Source organism: Silene latifolia, chromosome 4, assembly GCF_048544455.1.
Source record: "Silene latifolia isolate original U9 population chromosome 4, ASM4854445v1, whole genome shotgun sequence".
NCBI lineage: Eukaryota > Viridiplantae > Streptophyta > Magnoliopsida > Caryophyllales > Caryophyllaceae > Silene > Silene latifolia.
The window spans coordinates 11,584,029-11,602,253 of NC_133529.1; the positions used below are offsets into that span (position 1 = coordinate 11,584,029).

Sequence of the window (18,225 nt, forward strand, 5' to 3'; positions counted from 1 at the left end):
TACTAATGTGAATATGCTGGGTAGAGCAGCATATTGGAAAACAGTAGATTGAGCTCTAATCTACTCTTTCAATATGCCATTTACCAAACATTCAAAATAGTAGATTGGTGAGTCAAACATGCTAAAAGCCTTGAATATGTTGAAAATTTCTCAATCCGCCGTTTACCAAACACCCCCTTAAACAAAATTTTTTTTACCATGTAGTTTTAAAAAATTATGTTGTTATGTTGTTGCTGCATGGTACAATAATATTAACCAAAATACATGAATATTTTATACTCCAAATAAATACTCCGTCAAGATTTATTTTTTAAACAAAAATATTATTGTAGCATGTAGTTTTAAAAAATTATGTATGTAATTCATTTGCGTTTTATGTTCTATCCCGTATATAAATGTAATTCCTTCTCGTAATTATGTAATTTTATTATTATTATTTAATTTTGTTTTAAAAATTATGTAATTCAATTTTATTTACTCCCATTTGTAATTCATTCTGCGTATATGTTATTAATTTTATTTACACGGAATGTATAAAATTATTTCATAATATTAATTCATAGAATTTTTTCATAGAATTTGTTGCGAGACGGAATTTATCGCATGTTTGAAAAAACGGAAATCTGAAGAAATAAATACATTGCACACTAACGGGTCCCACCATAACATGAATTTCCAAAAAAAAAAAAAAAAAAAAAGAGGTTGCATTAATGATCTGGCGCGCTGATGATTGAGTATTGTCTTTTGTATTAATATAGATAAGATGTATTTCACGTTTTACAGCTGAAAACGAGATTCATAATCTCCAAAAATCTGCAAGGAAACATCCAATGTTCCGTGGTGTTTATGAATTGGAACTCAATATGAAGATTGCTGCACTTAAGGCTTCGCCTTTTGTTGTTTCCCTTGTTTCTTTCACGGGTAATAAAAATAGTTAAATTAATAGTTTTACTAATTTTTAATTCATAAAGGAAATTGTACGGAGTACCGTCATTGATTTTTGTCCATGATAAGTACAAGAACATAATATAAATGGTATCTACCGATCTTAACGAATTTTTTTGGCAAATTGGTGTTTATTAGCAAAATAATTAGGGAGTTGGGTCCGTTTGAAACTATTTTGACTAATGGTGTCCACGTCATCAGTTTTTATTATTTTTCCAGTTTTATGGTATTTTTTTTTTCTTTTTCTTTTTTTGAAAAAAAAAGTGAATAGTAAACGGTTTACTAAAAAACCGTCACCTTCAAACACTGATGACAGCCTATTCTAGAAATGAATAACCACTAAAGCCGCTAAGAAAGTTAGCGGCTTCCCTATTTCTCTATTTTTTATAAGCTTATGGCATTTATTATCTGAAAAATGACAAGGCTTAGCGGCTTCCCTATTTCTCTATTTTTTATAAGCTTATGGCATTTATTATCTGAAAAATGACAAGGAGACAAAGTCGCTAAGAAACTTAGCGGCTTTGCCTAAAAATTTGAAAAAAAATGAAAGTGATGACGTGGACACCATTGGCGCAAAATAGTTTCGAATGAATCCCAATTTCCTAATTATTTTACTAATTAACTCCAATTTGCCAAAAAATTCGATCTTAACCTAAATCCTAGTATCTTCTAAAATAAATCGGTAAGACGGTAATATACCAATAAAATCCTCTAACAATTTTTATGTCGGACGAACTTTTGTTTAGGCGAAGTAGTTGTATCCCGAAGTTGCGGAGCTATTATCGAAACCGAAGGAAACACTAATACAGTAATCACTTCTCTGAACCTTGTGAGGAAGCCGTCTAAGCGGGAAGCGCAATATGCTGAAAATATTTTGGCGGATAATTTGAAGGTTTGCCGGGTTTATCCTTGATTTACGTGCTATATAAGCTGTTTATATTCATCCACGCTTGGTGCTAATTGTTGTTTATTCTAATTTTTTGTTTCTAGATTGTGATCCATGCAAATGATGAAAATTCATATATTGGAAAAATTTTCTGTTATGATTTTCACTTTAATTTAGTGATTATCAAGTTTCGTTCGAAATGTTATTTTCAATCGGCAAATTTGATGATGATTGATGATCATTCTGGCGTGGAGAAAGGATTCCAGTTGCACCGTAGCCCATCGAAAGCAAACTCCGGAGATAATGTAATTGTGGTGGGTCGATATTTTTATGAGCCCTACAATTTTATGGCCGCTTCTGGTTTGCTAAGGTATATATTATTATTTTAATAACCATGCTCTTAAAATTTAGTATGATGTAACTATGTGCAAATATGTTGAAATTTCCTATTTGTTTAATTTCAGTCTGGAGCGTTTCCGTCCCGAACAGTATGATTGTAATGAGTTGTTAACTATTACTTGTCGATTTGATAGTGTAGGACTCTTTTCTATCCTTGATTTTCATTCTGTTCAAGTTTATTGAAAATTTTAAAGTCATATCATACGACTCACGGTTTCTTACTCATAATTTCCGGTGAAAGTGTGGGGATGGAGCTCCTGTTATCAGTTATTCCGGAGAAATAGTTGGGATTACTTTTTATCATCTAGGTCCTTGTTCGCCCATCTTACCGATAAATATTGTTCATAAGTGGTGGAATCATTTTAAAAGTTACAGGTATGATTACTTTAGTAGTTCATCTTTCTTGTTTTTATTGTCATTAGACTCATTACACTTAAACCCTGTTTAGGTTTTATAACGATACATACTAAGAAAGCGATACTATATACCCCGTATATCATAGGGAGCTTCAATTCGTCATCCATCATATGGATTCGATGGTAGGAATTTATATTCAGCAATTCTGCCCACTCTTGCAAAGTTTCTCAGATTATTTCCGAACATTTCCAATGGCGTTATTGTGGAAAAGGTAATTCTTGTTAAGATGATATCAATTTTGGGTGTTTTTAATTAATCTTTGCGTAGATTAGGTCTCCACTTGGTATAATAGTCTCCATTTTTCTTTAATAGTATCATTTTCTCTTTAATTAAACATTTTTTCTCTAGTTCATTTTAATATTCTATGTCAAATTTCTCCATCTCTGAGTTAAGATGGTTGTACTAAGTACATTAATGATACGTGTTTCGGTAGATCTCCTGAAAAACGGTCTCTCAATAAATTTAGAAGGTGTTTTGTTATGAAAACATGTACCAAATAAAAGAGACATTCAATAATAAAAGAGGTACGAAAACTATATAAAGGGGTATGATAAAATGGTTTCTCAATAACTTAGTGAGAGACCGTCTCTCTAAATTTTTTGCGTATGTGTTTTAACAAATTCTTTTTTTAACTTGTAGGTCTTCAAAGAATATTGTGCTAGTTGCAGTGTTTCATTCTTTGAACAAGAATTTATTTTCTATGGTTGTAATCGATTTGTATCCGATTGAGCTAGGCATATGTTGTAGATGTCGTATGACTTTTTATTAATGATAATGATCTTTTCTCAAAAAAAAAAAAAAAAAAAAGAATATTGTGCTGAGGCGGCTGGATTACGGGTAAATGATGTTATATTCAAATGCGATGGTGAAGTAGTAAAAAGTTTCTTTGAGGTTTGTTTGAAACGGTTTTTCTTTAGTGTAAATTTTGTATTAATTTTCTTAATTGAGTTTTTGATTTTTTTTTTTTTTTGGTCTAAACCATCCGGTAATCCGAACCACATTGGGCCGACTAATCCGGATTTCGGGGCGCGTCCAAGGATTACGGTATTTAAACCCCTCCCAATCGCAGTTGTGGGGGATCGATCCGCAGACCTCCCTATCAATCGCAGCCCCATGCTACCACTGCGCCAACCAACGATTGGTTTAATTGAGTTTTTGATGGTAAACTTGGTTAGTTTGCGAAATTAACAATTACATCGACTTAAACGGTCCGGTTTTGTTGATATAGCTATTTGTGTAATAAGTTGTTCGTAATGGTTTTTTACTTTTTTCATTCTGCTGTAACAGTTATGGGATCTAAATATCTAATGTGGGACAAAGTCGGAAAAATTGTTGAATTTGAGGTGGCCCGACTTGAGCTTAAAACTGTTATGAGCATTAAGATGTTGATTGGTCAAGCCTCACCCGAAGAATTAAATGAGTATGTTTCAATCGTCGTGTTTAATTAGTATTTGCATTGCTCATCATGTTTATACATCATCTAAATTCAAATCATTTTGTGTGCTTTATGCTCAACTGAATGATCTATTGAATTGTTTGTTTTGCTAGTTGGCCGAATGAAATATGATTATCATTGATGAAGATTGTCGATTGAGGATGCGAATTGATGAAGATTGTCGATTGTCGTTGATAAACTCTCATCATATTTTCTTTTTGGTTAAGCAAATACAATGCTTTTTTTGAACTAATACGATGCATGAAACTCTTTGAAAATGTATTTACGAACAAAATCTGCCGCCATTGGTTATCAAGTCTGGAATTTGTTCTTGAGTAACCTAACTGTCTACGGATGGATAGTCAATACTCCCTCTGTCTCGAATTTCCGGACATTTGTTTATTTTGGCACAAAGATTAAGGAAAGAGTAGGGGACCATTTGTTGAAATATAATCGAGTGATAAGTGGATAATAAGTTATGTACATAATTAAATTACCTTTTAAAATATTCGCGATATAGAAAGGTAAACAAATGACTAAGACACATACAAATAAAATAGTTAAATTAAACAAGGGAAATGATAAATACAACCCGTTGTATTTAAGCATTTAATAACCTTCAAAATTTGATATTAATTTAGAAATTAGAGAATAAATTACACAAGAATCAATGTAATTAATGCATGTATCGAGAAGTGCTAGGGGTGTGGACCTAAAAGAAAACATCGGCGAGAAGGCGGCCTAAGGGTAACCGTGGTTTGGGCGTATGAACCCGGAAAAAAACGATCCTAAGGGAGTATGATCCTATAGATGAAGGCTAGGCTAGCTGGCTAGGTATGTGAACATGGGTAGGTTGGGAACCTAAAAGAAGGTTGGCATGAGAACATCTGGATTGAACAAAATATAATATAATATTAAAGGTAGCAGGACGTCGGTAGAAACTGCTAGGGGAATCTGCTTGCGTCGGTCTCAAGCGAACTCCATCTATCGAGAAGTGCAATCGGCTATCATGAACTCTCGTTGGAAAAATAATAGGGTATTGATAAAGGCGCGTCGAAACACCGTCGAAAAAAACCGGCTCGTTGCTGCAAGCGAAGTCTTGATGAAATATCCTTGTCGGGCTTGATAAAGTACTGCGACGATTAACAGTCTGCTCGAAGAAAATACAGGTCCGGACAAAAATAAAAGCCCAAGAATCCAAATATATGATATAAGATGTTGGAGAAGAGGCGTACCAAAAATGGACCCACAAATAACGAACTTATAACGAACTTTTGAAAATTGAGCAATTTAATTCAAGGTGTGTCACGAACTTTTGAAAATTTCGTATTTGTGCTGTAATTTGAAGGTGTTAGTTTTATAGTATGTGATTTAATTTAGTAAAGTATGTGTTTTTGATTGACGTCTAGTTATCAATAGAGTTGATTGCTAGACAATTTGAACTCCTTTGCTTAAAGTTAACAATTATTGAGAGACCGTCTCTCTGAAGTTTTTGTGTAGAGTTAAAGAGGCCTCAACGCAAGCAAGCTTTGCTCGGTATTTCATCCCCCTAACGTCCGGAAATCGGCGGGGAATACCGGTTGATAATAAGGTGTGTCACGAAATTCACTTTATTCCCAATATTACGATCTCAGAGATCCAATAGTCATAACGCCACTGGGAAATATACTATTGTATATCGCCTGAAAAACACCATAAAAAAAGCTAACCCGGTCGAAATAATGCTCTAACATGGTTGAGTGTCAGAGTACCGTTATTTACTGCTTGTAAAGTGAATACCAGCCTGGTTAAATATTGAGAGTAGATGTATGAACTCATTTTGAGTGAGTTTGGAGGATCTCTTGTCAGCATAATCATACTTGTTCAGCACACCCACAAGTTTACTTTTAAAACTCGAATCATCCGCTTCGTCATCCTCCGAAGCTTCTACCTCCATTTCATCGTCACCCTCATCAACCTGCTCCATAACCTCGTCCCCATTTTGATCTATAAATAGGATTTTATCAACGTTTTCGTCGACTAAGTCAGAGATATCAATATTGAATTGCCCTAATGATTCCAATGTCTTGTAATTCTTTTCTAGAGCTGCAACAACTTTCTTCTGCGCAAATATTGAACCGAGAGTTTTGTTCTTCCTGCTAAAACAGAGTGATAGCATTCCATTCCACTCCTTGAGTTTAGCCGCGGGAATAGGAAGAGGTCTTCTAGGTTCGATACGAACCACAGAGGAGTCAACCTTAGGTGGAGGTCTAAAATTATTCTTGCCGACTTTGAGGAGATGATTAACACGAGCAAGGAGTTGAGTGTTAACAGATAAACGAGAGTAGAGTTTGTCACCGGGTTGAGCAACTAGCCTCATGGCAAACTCCCTTTGGAACATTATGATAGCGCATCTAAAGTTGTGCCTCTGGTTGACATCTAGCAACTTGAACACTAGTGGAGACGAGATTTGGTAAGGGATGTTGGCTACGCAAATATCAAAATATGGGAGATCACACTTAAGGACATCCCCCTGGATAACCTGCAGATCATGATGGATGATGGATGAAGCAGTTGATCAGCAAACTATAAGACACGATATGATCAGCAAATTAATTAAAAATGACATTTAAATGTCAAGCTATCATCTATTTCTTCGCTAGTACAGTTGAATATGCATCGGAGATTCTATCCCAAAGCTAAATATTGTAATGTATTACTCCGTATTCAGAGCTAAATACTTTTCCTAAACAATAGTGGACGTGAAACATGCTGGTTGATACCTATCGAACCATTTAACATGCTACTCCCTTCAATTAAGTCAATATGTTATGCCCCATTTAACTTTTTAAGAGGAGAAAACAGTCTGATTGCATTACATTGATGGTTTTTCTGGCAAAAAATGGTACGGAGTATTTTTGTTCAAATTCGTCCACAAGCGAGTCAAATTGCATGACTGCAAAACCCCGTCAATTGCATTACATTGATGGTTTTTACAATACCACTAGTGAAACGCACTCCATATAGCTTTCACAATCCAAAGTCTAAAATCAAAGACACAGAGATCATCATAGACATATACTGACTTTGTAATACTCTAAACGACACGAAAGCTCAGGTCTTTCTGCAGGTTCAAAACACCTCTCTGCTACTTTTTTTAAAGGAGAAAACAGTCAAAAGGGGGCATAACTCACTGAGATAGATGTCTAACTTTTCTGTTACAAACTCATCGTATTTTTGTTCAAAGTCCTCCTCAAGCAAGTCTAATGTCAATTGCATTACATCTAATGTTTTACAATGACAGTGTCATTCATGAAAGCAAGCTGCTACACTAGCACCAGCCAACCACGCTCCATATAGTTTTCCCAAATCCCAATCCAAACTCCAACATCAACGACTCGAGATCATCACACACAATTAGCAGCTTGGTATTACTCTAAACAACACGAAAGCTCAAGTCTTTCTGCAGCTACAAAACCACAACCACCTCTCCGCTCCCACACCAGCTTATAAACAAAATCACACAAAATGTCACTAATCATACATCACAAGTCACAACCCAATGTAATTCGACACAAAACAAAACAATCCGAATTTTCGACAAGCCATACAAGTTAAGCTCCAAAAATCCCCTCTTCTTAACATATTCACAATAAACAACAATCAACAAGTTTAATTTTCCAAACACAGTAAACTAACCCTATACCAAAACATACAAACATCAAATTAAAACAACTGGAGGCTAGCAGAGACGATCGCTCCCTAAACAATGAAAAAAATCGAGACTTTAGCTAAAACTATCGATTTTCTTTTCCTAACTTACTTTATCCTATCACTAATTTAGCAATTTTGCGCAAGTCTCCTAAGATCCCATCTCATATTAAATTACCGTCTTAAAAGTAAACAAATGATCGGGACAGAAGGAGTAATCGACACCAAAAACAGTGAAACGAACCTGAAGACGATTAGAAAGAGGGGTGCCTTGAAACCGACGCTGAAGTTCAAGAACCATACGAGAATCCAATTCAACAGCAACAACTTTTTTACCAGCTTCAAGAAGTTTCTTAGTTAAATTACCAGTACCGGGACCAATCTCAAGAATAACATCAGTAGGTTTAATACCAGCTTTTTGAACAATTGATTCAACTAACATTGGATTTTTAAGAATATGTTGTCCTTTTGATTTGTGAAATGGTATTCCTCCTTGAAAATGGCTGCTACTTCCTCCTCCTTTTGGTTTCTCTTTCCTTATCTTTCCTCCAGCCATTTTTGCCAAGGTTTTGAGATTTGGTTTCGACGGAGAGGAGTAGTTTGGGAGGAAGAAGAGGAAAAAGAATGAGAGAGGGTTTTGGAGGGGGATATTATTGAGTCTTGTTTATTCGGTTACTACTATGTTGGACTGAGTTGTGATTTCAGCCTGGCCCAAATAGGTTGTTTTCTCTATATACGTCAACAATCCCTATACTTTATTTTATCTTAAGTTAAGATTATTGGTAGTCTTGAGATAAGACTTTGGTAAGTCTTGAGACAAACTCACTCAAGACTACCAATAATCTACTCTAGTTTTGACAAAGTCTTAATAAAGTCTTAAGTTGAGTCTCAGGGTGAGTTTTGACCCCACCTTAAAGAAAAATTATCCAATAGATGGGCAACATGTGTGTTTTCTTTTTGTTAAAAAAATAAAGTGGAGTGGAAAAGTATAGTCTGAGGTGAATCTGACGGATAATGTATAAAGTCTGAGCTGAATAATAAAGAAATAATAAAAGTTAGTGGAAAGCTGATGTGGCAGAGTCTTAAGACTTGGGAGAGTCTGACTGATAATCTCACCCTAATCACCTCACCAGTCACCCTACAACAATACTTATTTTAGTCATCTTAGCCCACAATAATACCTACAATACATTCTCTCTCTAATCTCTTCGGTCACCTCACCCCACCGCAATATTTTACCTTATTTAATTCCAAACCTTAATTAATTAGTGGGGTAATGAGTTCCTTGATGATATGTTTGACATAAGAGTAATGATTACTGAGTAGATCTTTTACTCCCTTAATCATTACCCAGGGGGAGGGTGGTAATGTATTACCCTTCACAAGGGTAATAATTCCAGGAGGTGAATAATTACCCGCATACCAAATATGGGAAATACACCTCACATATTACTCCCCTATTCATTCCCCTCCTATTACCCTCAATCCAAGCAAGCCCTCAATAGTGACACTTATTTAGAATACGGGGAGTATATTTTACTAATTTTAAAGAAGTATCCCCATATATCCTATATTTCTTAAAATGCCGTATCAAGGTTGTCTGTATCCGTTTTAGTGCTACCTCGACTTAAAGTCCACATAATCCTAATGCCCACGTGGTCAATTGTTCCGGGTTATGATAAACAATTCCCTCACCCGTATAGAAAAAGAAGAATTCCAAGGGTTTCTTCATTGAAGAACAAAAAAGAAAATAAAATTAGAAAAAAGAAACAATCCTCCCATCAAACACTTCTCTTCTATGAAGAATAGCATAACGTTGAAGTAAAAGGAAACACAACTAAACATAAACCAAAAATCAAAAAAACCCTTGATTATTATTATTCCATTCTACTAATTATTATTCTTCTACGCAATCTAAACTTCATCCGTCACCCTATCTCCAACCTTTGTTCTTCTTCTCTTTGTTGACAAATTTTCCCCAATTCAATTGGAATTCAACTGATTTTACCCACTTTTTTGCCCTTGAATTTCATCTTTTGACCATAATATTTGGTGGGTCACAGGTAATTTTGTTTACTTGTTGAATTTTGAAGTGGGTTTTTCCTAATTTTTGAATATTGTTTTGTTTTGAGTAGTCAATATATTGGTAGAAGTTGTAATAATTGATTGTGGGATTGACTTAAAGTTAGCTGTTTGATGTATTTTAGTTGGAAATTTTGGATGGAAATTATGATTGATAGTGGAATTGACTCAAAGTTAGCTGCTTTGACATTATGTAGTTGGAAATTTTGGAACTTTGGATGAAATTATAGGTGTTTGATGATTTGGGTATCTAGTTTACTTCAATTTGATTGCTTTTGTTGTCCAAAGTTTTATTGTTTTTTGCTTTAATTATGGCGTGCCATCAATTTTGGGGGTGGGCTATGTTTTGTACAAGGCTTTGTTTGATGCATTTGTCGTCGAAAATGAGATGAATTCGTGATTGCGCCCATTGTTTGAAGCAATAGTAACTGTCATGTGCCCATTTTGATAAGTAGATTGTGAAAACCGAATACTAGTTGGTGGTGTTTGTTTTGATGGCAAATTCCCATTGCTGATGAATTATGTCAAGCTCATAGCAACTAGGGTATATTTTGATGTCGGTCTTCCATGGCGACATTATTAATAGGGGTGAGATAATAAACACAATACCAATGGTTTTTAGTAACCTTGACTTCGGTGTATAATGGTTAATATCATTTTTTTTTGGTACATATAATGGTTAATATCATAAAGTAGCATAATTCTTACCTAGAGTATAGTGCTCAGTTCTGTAAATAAGCTATTAGTCCTTCTTGCTCATCACACTTTCCAGGCTTTTCTAGTCTCATGAGTGAGTTAGTCTAGATTGGTCAAGATTATGCTTAGTTTAACTCGTGTAGTTACTCGGTGTATGGCCATCTCATGGGAGCATATGTCAAGTCCTGTTTTGTTCCGTAGCAGTAGAGGTGGATTGATTTTGTGATGACAATGGTTAATAAATCTGGAAATTTGCTGGCTGTGGTCATTTTGAGTTCATAATTGCACTTTTATTTAGTAGCATGCAAGATTACTTACCATTGATGTTGAAACCACTGTGGTATTTCTCAGCAACCTTGATCGCTTTTGGATGACTAGTGTCTAATGCGCCCTTATGTTACTGGATTTTCTCGAATACCAGCGGTTCGTGGATTACTGGATTGATTCCCATGTATTCCTATCCGTATACAACATTATTATGATTTTTAGTTTTTGTATTTAGGAGTGAAAACTAAAGTGTGTATTAGTGCGTAGCATGTATGCATATTACGAATTAGGTAACCGTGCTATGCCCAGGTACCAGGAGCCTTTTTGGATGATTAGTCTCTACTGTGCTTGGTAGACACCAATCTGAGGTTTACTTGCATGTTCCTTGTAGTAACATTTGAGTATATAGGGTGTGTTTGGATAGCAAATGTGGAGGGAAAGGGAGGGGAGGGTGAAGGAGGGAAGAGAAAGGGAGAGAAGGGAAGGGGAGGGGGAATAGGGTGTGGGTGTTTGGATACAGTTTCCCTCCAAATCTTGCCTATTATGGGGAGATTTTTATTAGGCTTGAAGGAGGGAAAATGGATCCCCCAAATCTCTCTCCCTCCATTTCCCTCCACCCTTATTTGTTATCCAAACAAGGGATTTTAAATCCCCTACTCTCCCTCCCTTTCTTTTCTCTCCAAATCTCTCAATCCAAACACACCCATAAAGTATAAACCTACTGCTGTATATAACAACAATTTACTCTTCACAAACTGGCCATGTTCTGTTGTGCGAATCCACGTACTGGAATGTCTATTGTGGTAGTTGGAGGCTTGGAGCTATTAACCTATTTTACTTATTCATTGATTTTGTTATCTGTTTTTATCGTTTTTTAGGTCCTTTGATCATTCAAGCAGTAGCGGGGAATGGACATACCATATACACTGCTTGAACCTGATAGCAAATAATGTCCAATTGGGGAGGGGAAGGAAATGGTTTCAACATATTTAAGTGGAGAAGACCTAAAGATACATATCTTGCTGTTGGCCTACTTAATGACTCCCCTCCTGAGATTCAACTATCGGATTATGGAAGAATACCAAGTCCTGGCAGCGAAAGCCCATCCGAGCTACTTAACGGGGAGACCATAGATGTGGAACCAATAGCTGACTTGGACTTGTTCTTTGAAAGGCTTTACAGCTACTACTGTGAAAAAGGGCTTTGGTGCATAATTGTGAAATGGATAGTTGAGCTTTTAAGTCTTGCTTTCACAATATGCTTTTCAGGGTTTTTCTTACTCTATGTTGATTGGGATGGGCTACGAAATGCTAAGTGTGGAATCGATGCCGTAGAATCAGGATCCAAGCCGTGTGACCTTGTGAAAGAAGCTCTTCATGAGCATCCGCTAACCCCCCTGACTCTTCCCAAAGTTATTATTCTTGGGTATCTGGGTCTATTTTCTGTTTACTGGATCTTTTGTTTCTTGAGGTTCTTTTCCCAACGAAAAGAAATTCTCAGAATGCGCCACTTCTTTTATCACAGGTAAGATTTCGTCAACTTCACATACATTTTGTGTATCTCACTCTTTTCTGTTGTCTATTATCGTTTTTTTTTTGACATGGAATAAAAACTAGGTTGACCTTCTAGAGCAGAACCAACTAATCTAGCCTTTAGTATGAGCGAGGAAAGTGAAAGCCAATGGCAATAACCTACGTTGAAGTAGGACACAAATGAGCCATATTGGGCATAAAGTTGTGCAGTCAACAACTTTATTGACCTCACAAAAGCAACAAATTATAGCTCACTTTCTTTTAAAAAATGAAAGTTCTGCCGTCCTTTTTATTTCATGTGCAGTACATCATGTGATTGTTGTCGTTTTGGTTGTTTGTGACGACTGATATGCTCAGTAGTAGTTCACTAATATGTCTACTATTTTCTTTGCAGTCTCCATGTTACTGACTGTGAATTGAAAACCATGCCATGGGCTATAATTCTTGAGAAAGTGGTTCGTGTTCAAACTACTCATCAACTATGTGTGGTAAAAGATTTAACAGCTCAGGAAATCATAATGAGATTGATGCGGAAGGAAAATTATTTGATTGGAATGATCAACAAAGGGATTCTTGCCTTTCCTATTTCTAAATGGATTCCAGGTGCTGGTCCTACCGTTAAGTCTAGTCCTTATAGGGGTCGTCAGCACCTGATATTGACAAAGACTCTCGAGTGGACCTTAAATTGGTCCATATTGCAAAGCATGTTTGACAGGTAAAATTTAGCCTATTAATGTGCTTGATTCGGGACTGTAGATGTATCTCTCTTCAAAATGTTGTCTTTTAATTGTGTCAAAAACTGTATTTTGGCGTGGATTTGTGACCTCTGTGCTTATTATTCCCATGTAGCATGCTACGCCCTGGGAACTCTTAACATATCTGTCTATGGCCTGTAACCCTGTCACCCCCTCCCTTCCTATGATCATTTTAGAATATATTTTCCTCTAAAATGTGACATTCCGTTACTTTTAGGGATGGATTTAGAATCATTAGATTACACCAAAATAAAAATGTGGACCGTCAACAGGAAATGGACCTCTCCATTTCCTAAAAGAAATGGTGATGATCTTACCTCGGGGGGTATTTGAGAAGTGATTTGGGAGTTGGGACCAACATATCTCGCATAAGTTGGAGATTGCTGTCAGCTGTTATATATTTGGAATATGAGTTCTTTTTTTGAGGCCCATCAACGGTAACACTGTAAAATCTAGAGTTCATAGTGATCAGTTGCTGTTCTGTTATTCTATGCCTGCAGAAACTTCTGTGTTAGAAGGGACTTTACCTCAAATCCAGAAATGCTGAAGAAAAGACTTGTGATCGTGGGACTAGCTATGCTTTTACTGTCTCCCTTCTTGGTGATATTCATGCTAGTGTATCTCTTTTTAAGGCATGCTGAACAGTTCTATAATCATCCTACAACAGCATCTTCTCGGAGATGGTCGAACCTGTCAAGGTGGATGTTTCGAGAATTCAACGAGGCAAGCTCTCTGATTTTTTGGTCCTTACATTTTTTTTTTTTTTTTTTTTTTTTTTTTTTTTTTCATGTATGTAATTGTAGATAACAGATGACTCACGGACCAATAGCCAAGTGTAAAGGTGATGCACTGTATCACCATGCGTGACTGTAAATGTGCATGCTAGTACTCACTTTGTTATTCAAAATGGTAGCTTATGGAAATAGATTGATTTTTAATGTAATTATGGGTTATCTGGAAACAAGATTTCAAGTCAGGGCATGGACATACATCAATTTTTATGAATGAACACTATTTTGTTTATTTGTAGGGCTTTGGCTACTTATTCTTGTACCGGTTATTTAACCGAAACACAGCTGCCTTAGTTACAGAACATGCAGTTAATAGATGGTGGTATGCTATTTGTTAAAGTTTTAGCACTATGGTTATGATCAGATTCTATTGATATTAGTGCATGAATTCTTTTTTAGAAAGAAATGAGGTATTGCAAAAAATAACCAAAGCTATATTGCGGAAGTTTTTGTTTAGCAGTTCATCCATAATAATCCCCAGTTCCCTACATCTTCCATAAACTCAACTTGTACCTCAGTCATTAGTTTAAAAATGTTTAATGGATGTTAAACTTTTGCCTTCCCTCCGTCAGTGATGTTAGACAGTCCCTCCGCCACTGTTTTTTAGAAAAGCTTAATGCGTGACTTGTGATATCTGGATGTACAAGTACTGCCTTTTAACTAATATCTAACATATTTCCCTCAGGTTGAACACTTTTTTCGGCATCGAATCAACACCAGCATTGTACATGCTTCAGATTACTTGAAGCAGTTTCCAACTCCAATCGTTTCTATTGTTGCTAAATTTATCTCATTTATCTCTGGTGGATTTGCTGCTGTGTTAATCATTATTGCTTTTCTGGATGAATCTCTGCTCGAGGGTCATGTAATTTTTCTCTGCTCTCATTAATTAATTAAGGATTTTAATTAATTTTCCAAATCAACGATGCTTACACAATTATTACTTAATTTGACAGTTATTTGGCCGGAATTTGTTTTGGTATGCTGCTGTTTTTGGAACCATAACAGCTATTAGCCGGGCTGCTATTACAGATGAACTCCTAGTTCTTGATGCTGAGGGTGCGATGTCCTTGGTAGTCCAACACTCCCACTACATGCCAAAACGATGGCGTGGTAAGGAAAATACAGAAATGGTCAGGATGGAGTTCGAAACTCTATTTCAGGTGATTTTTTAAAAATCTCGTTGCAGTTTTTAGCATATGCATTAGGAAAAAAACTGCCAAGATATCTGACATCTTTATTTGAAGATGCTTATTTCTTTCACCTTTACAAGGGTTATCATGTAGAGATTCATGTTTCTCATGCCTCAAAATTTTTGGCAAGAATTTGCGGTTGGTTTTCCTTTTGCATTTGTGTGTGGGATGTTAGAATAAAAGGTGTTCACTAAAGTAGTTGTACTTCTTTTTGTTAAGTAATGGTCATTCGGTGCAGTTCTCGGTGAAATTTTCATATGGGTTATCCTGAAATAGCCTATGGTTTCGGTTAACTCGTGGGACCCTTGATGCTTTGAGGTAATGGTGTTGTTTTTCTTTTGTGTGTGGGTTTTGTTCCCAGTTCCTAATGGAGACAAAGATTCACCAGTCTTTGACTTTGAATTATGATGGAATACAACAAGACTCGTTAAATTGTCTAGCTTCTTATATTATGAAGTAGCACTTAGTTGATGCGATTTTCAACACAATTTTCATCATGAGTCATCCGGAAAGTCAGAAACAACTTCTCCGTGCTTTTAACTAACTAAAGGGTTAAGATTGCATATATCTGAATTATGACCCTCCTTTACCTTGCTCTGACCCATGGACAGCAACCTCCAGGGCAGCAGGGTAAGATGGTGTTGTATTTTTTTTCCGCAATTGATTCATGATCTTTTTGTGTTGCAGTATACAGCTATGATGTGGCTGGAAGAAATGACTTCTATATTCCTGACTCCATACCTCCTCATAGCTGTCGTCCCTCAGGTATCTAACTCTTCTCCGAAGCTATGTCATTTGTTCCATCATTTCTTAGTTTCTTTGGTGGGTATTGAACTTATATTTTTATTGGTCATTGCAGCGTGTGGATGACATTATGCAGTTTATTGCTGATTTTACAGTCAACATTGAAGGAGTTGGTGATGTTTGCAGGTTCAAATCTTTAAGCAACTTCACTTACATTTAACCTTCCAAAAATACCGCCCCTTCATTTAAGTGACACTGTATTTTTCATTCCCTTGCAGCTTTAGCACCTTTGATTTCCAAAGGCATGGCAATGTCAACTACGCGTCTCCCCATAATGCCGTTCGCACTCAGAGGAGCTCTCAGGGAAAAATGGAAAAATCATTTCTAAGGCATGTCCCCCCCACCCCCCACCCCCCCCCCTCTTCAATTTTTCTTCAAGATGTTTTGACTGATCCTTTCTGTATTCTGCTGTTTAATTATGGATGGGCTTATTTCCAAGGGGGTCATTATCGTTCCAAGGGGTTCTTAGGTTTTTTTACCTGAATTGTCTTCTATAAATAGTTGGGTACTTGGGTGTGGTTAAGGTAGGCAAAAACTTACATATTCCTTGGAATAAGACAATTCCCCCTGAAAATATGCGCATACCTGTTATTTTTTCTCTTACCCTATAGGATGCAGTGATGCGCTACTTCTCTTTTCAATTCTTGATTTTTTTTTTTATTTTACAGTTTTCAGAGCAACTATCCTTCTTGGCAGCCGAACGACAAAGGGATGCAGTTTTTGACCATACTTAGAACATTCCGAGACCAAAAAGTCCGTACAAATTCACCTCCTAGGACTTGGCAGCAAAGTCCGCTTTTGAGGGAGAGAAATGGCCGAAATAGCTATTTGAGAAGGGAGGAGCCTGCACCTGGCTATCATTTGGGTTCCCTTTGGCTGATTGAAACTGAGCCAAAGTCTCATCCTTATCTTATTGATTGGTTTTACTCGTCTGGTCCACACCAAACGCCCGAAAATGTCATTGACTGCCCAACAGTTACCGTCGACATTGACAATGAGGGCAGCAAAGAAATCTGGAACCGACCCTTCTCAAATCAAGTAGGACCGACTGAAGATTGGGCTGATTCTTTTGGGAATCGGTCAATTAGCCAACTTGGGGCTTCAACGTCATCTCAATACTTCCGAGAAGAAAGTGTTCTTCGGGATAATAATAGTAGTACTGTGATTCCACCAACTAGAAGCCATTGGTGGGCGCGTGGAGGGCCGGGTGGTGGAGTTCATCAAGAAGCAAGTTTTATTGAGCCTCCAGAGTTTAGACATTTTGCTGGGGCCCAACAAGCAAGCTTTCTCAAGGCATCAGAATTCAAGCATGGTGCTGGGTCCGAACAAGCAGGCTTTCTTGAGCCGTCAGAGCTCAAGCATCGTGCTGGGTCCCAACATGCTAGCTTTCTCGAGCAGTCAGAGTTCAAACACAGTGGTGGGTCTCAACAAGCAAGCTTTTTGGAGCCTCCAGAGTTCGAGCATCGTGGTGGACCCCATCCAACTGCCAGCTTTATGGATCCTCCCGAGTTCAACCGTCATTATACCGAGAGAGATTGCTCTGATAGCCACTCGGACAGAAGCGTGGATGAATACGAACAAGAACGACAGTTTGATTGGAGGAACTACCATGACTTAGCTCAAACAACTTACCCTGACGATATTGGTGCCAGTAGTGAAGGATTCAAACTTCTTTTTGATGATGTTTATAAACCGTCTGGACAACACGCCATGAACTCTTCTAATTCCGAAGATTTGGTTGAATGAACATCCTTAGGATCAAAATTCATGTTTCTTCCTACCCAAAAAATTATTCTTGTTTTTTACTACTTGGTCTTTTGGGTATATAATGCTTTAGGGCTTTCATGTGTTCCTATGTAGGAAGTAAAAAAAAGAACAATGGGAAAACAAATTCTTTGTTGTACATAATTTATGGCTCGATACGCCGCATTTTGTATGGATCTTGTTTAATTGATGGAACTGGACGTAGAAGTTGCATCCTTGGACTTCAAGGGATTATTTGTGCATCTTCAATTGTTGAACTTAAGTTGATGCCTGAAGCATGCAACTGTTATTTGTGCATCTAGGTGGAGTCCGGGACTGGGAGCGCTAGCCTCTTTGAACAGTGAAAACTTGTCGATTTTTGGTCTAATATACCCTACCCCATTAACAGTTCAACCCCCCTAAAAGTTTTCTCCCCGCTGGCGAAAAAGTCCCTTCTCAGATACTACTGTGGCTACTTACGATTTAAGGATGACCATGTATTCAATGTGGCTACTTATGATTTAAGGATGACCATGTATTCAATACTCCACGTCTCAGTCAATAGTTATTTTTTTTTTCATTCGTTGTTC

General features: G+C 36.9%; 3 protein-coding genes across 4 annotated transcripts; 2 read left to right on the forward strand and 1 right to left on the reverse strand.

Moving 5' to 3' along the window:
• Positions 1–830: 830 nt before the first annotated feature.
• On the forward strand, positions 831–4,095 carry LOC141651055 (uncharacterized). The gene is made up of 7 exons (XM_074458780.1): positions 831–921; positions 1,692–1,837; positions 1,936–2,201; positions 2,296–2,404; positions 2,733–2,858; positions 3,287–3,314; positions 3,935–4,095. Exons 1-7 carry the CDS (start codon positions 831–833, stop codon positions 4,093–4,095), a joined length of 927 nt encoding a protein of 308 aa, XP_074314881.1.
• Positions 4,096–5,676: 1,581 nt separating this feature from the next.
• Positions 5,677–8,402, reverse strand: LOC141652949 (ribosomal RNA small subunit methyltransferase-like). Its single transcript, XM_074460568.1, has 2 exons — positions 8,017–8,402; positions 5,677–6,603 (listed from the first exon to the last, which is right to left on the reverse strand). The coding sequence occupies exons 1-2, from the start codon at positions 8,326–8,328 to the stop codon at positions 5,836–5,838; spliced, it is 1,080 nt and encodes a 359-aa protein (XP_074316669.1). The 5' UTR covers positions 8,329–8,402; the 3' UTR covers positions 5,677–5,835.
• Positions 8,403–9,461: 1,059 nt separating this feature from the next.
• LOC141652950 (autophagy-related protein 9) lies at positions 9,462–17,828 on the forward strand. 2 transcript variants are annotated; one of them, XM_074460569.1, is made up of 10 exons: positions 9,462–9,835; positions 11,696–12,341; positions 12,744–13,064; positions 13,605–13,827; positions 14,581–14,760; positions 14,852–15,058; positions 15,776–15,853; positions 15,948–16,018; positions 16,111–16,221; positions 16,561–17,828. In XM_074460569.1, exons 2-10 carry the CDS (start codon positions 11,767–11,769, stop codon positions 17,636–17,638), a joined length of 2,844 nt encoding a protein of 947 aa, XP_074316670.1. In that variant the 5' UTR covers positions 9,462–9,835; positions 11,696–11,766; the 3' UTR covers positions 17,639–17,828. The 2 variants fall into 2 exon arrangements, with proteins under 2 accessions (XP_074316670.1, XP_074316671.1); XM_074460570.1 differs by having other exon boundaries at positions 9,503–9,824.
• The last annotated feature ends 397 nt before the right edge of the window (positions 17,829–18,225 follow it).

Bases quoted from the DNA above. Each gene is read 5' to 3' on its own strand.
- LOC141652950 (XM_074460569.1), top strand. From the start codon at position 11,767: ATGTCCAATTGGGGAGGGGAAGGAAATGGTTTCAACATATTTAAGTGG. The intron at 15,059-15,775 runs GTGATTTTTTAA...TTTGTGTTGCAG, and splicing joins AGTTCGAAACTCTATTTCAG to TATACAGCTATGATGTGGCT. The intron at 16,019-16,110 runs GTTCAAATCTTT...ATTCCCTTGCAG, and splicing joins GGAGTTGGTGATGTTTGCAG to CTTTAGCACCTTTGATTTCC.
- LOC141651055 (XM_074458780.1), top strand. From the start codon at position 831: ATGTTCCGTGGTGTTTATGAATTGGAACTCAATATGAAGATTGCTGCA. The intron at 2,859-3,286 runs GTAATTCTTGTT...TTTAACTTGTAG, and splicing joins ATGGCGTTATTGTGGAAAAG to GTCTTCAAAGAATATTGTGC. The intron at 3,315-3,934 runs GTGTTTCATTCT...CTGCTGTAACAG, and splicing joins AGAATATTGTGCTAGTTGCA to TTATGGGATCTAAATATCTA.
- LOC141652949 (XM_074460568.1), bottom strand. From the start codon at position 8,328: ATGGCTGGAGGAAAGATAAGGAAAGAGAAACCAAAAGGAGGAGGAAGT. The intron at 6,604-8,016 runs GTTCGTTTCACT...CATGATCTGCAG, and splicing joins CTCTTTCTAATCGTCTTCAG to GTTATCCAGGGGGATGTCCT.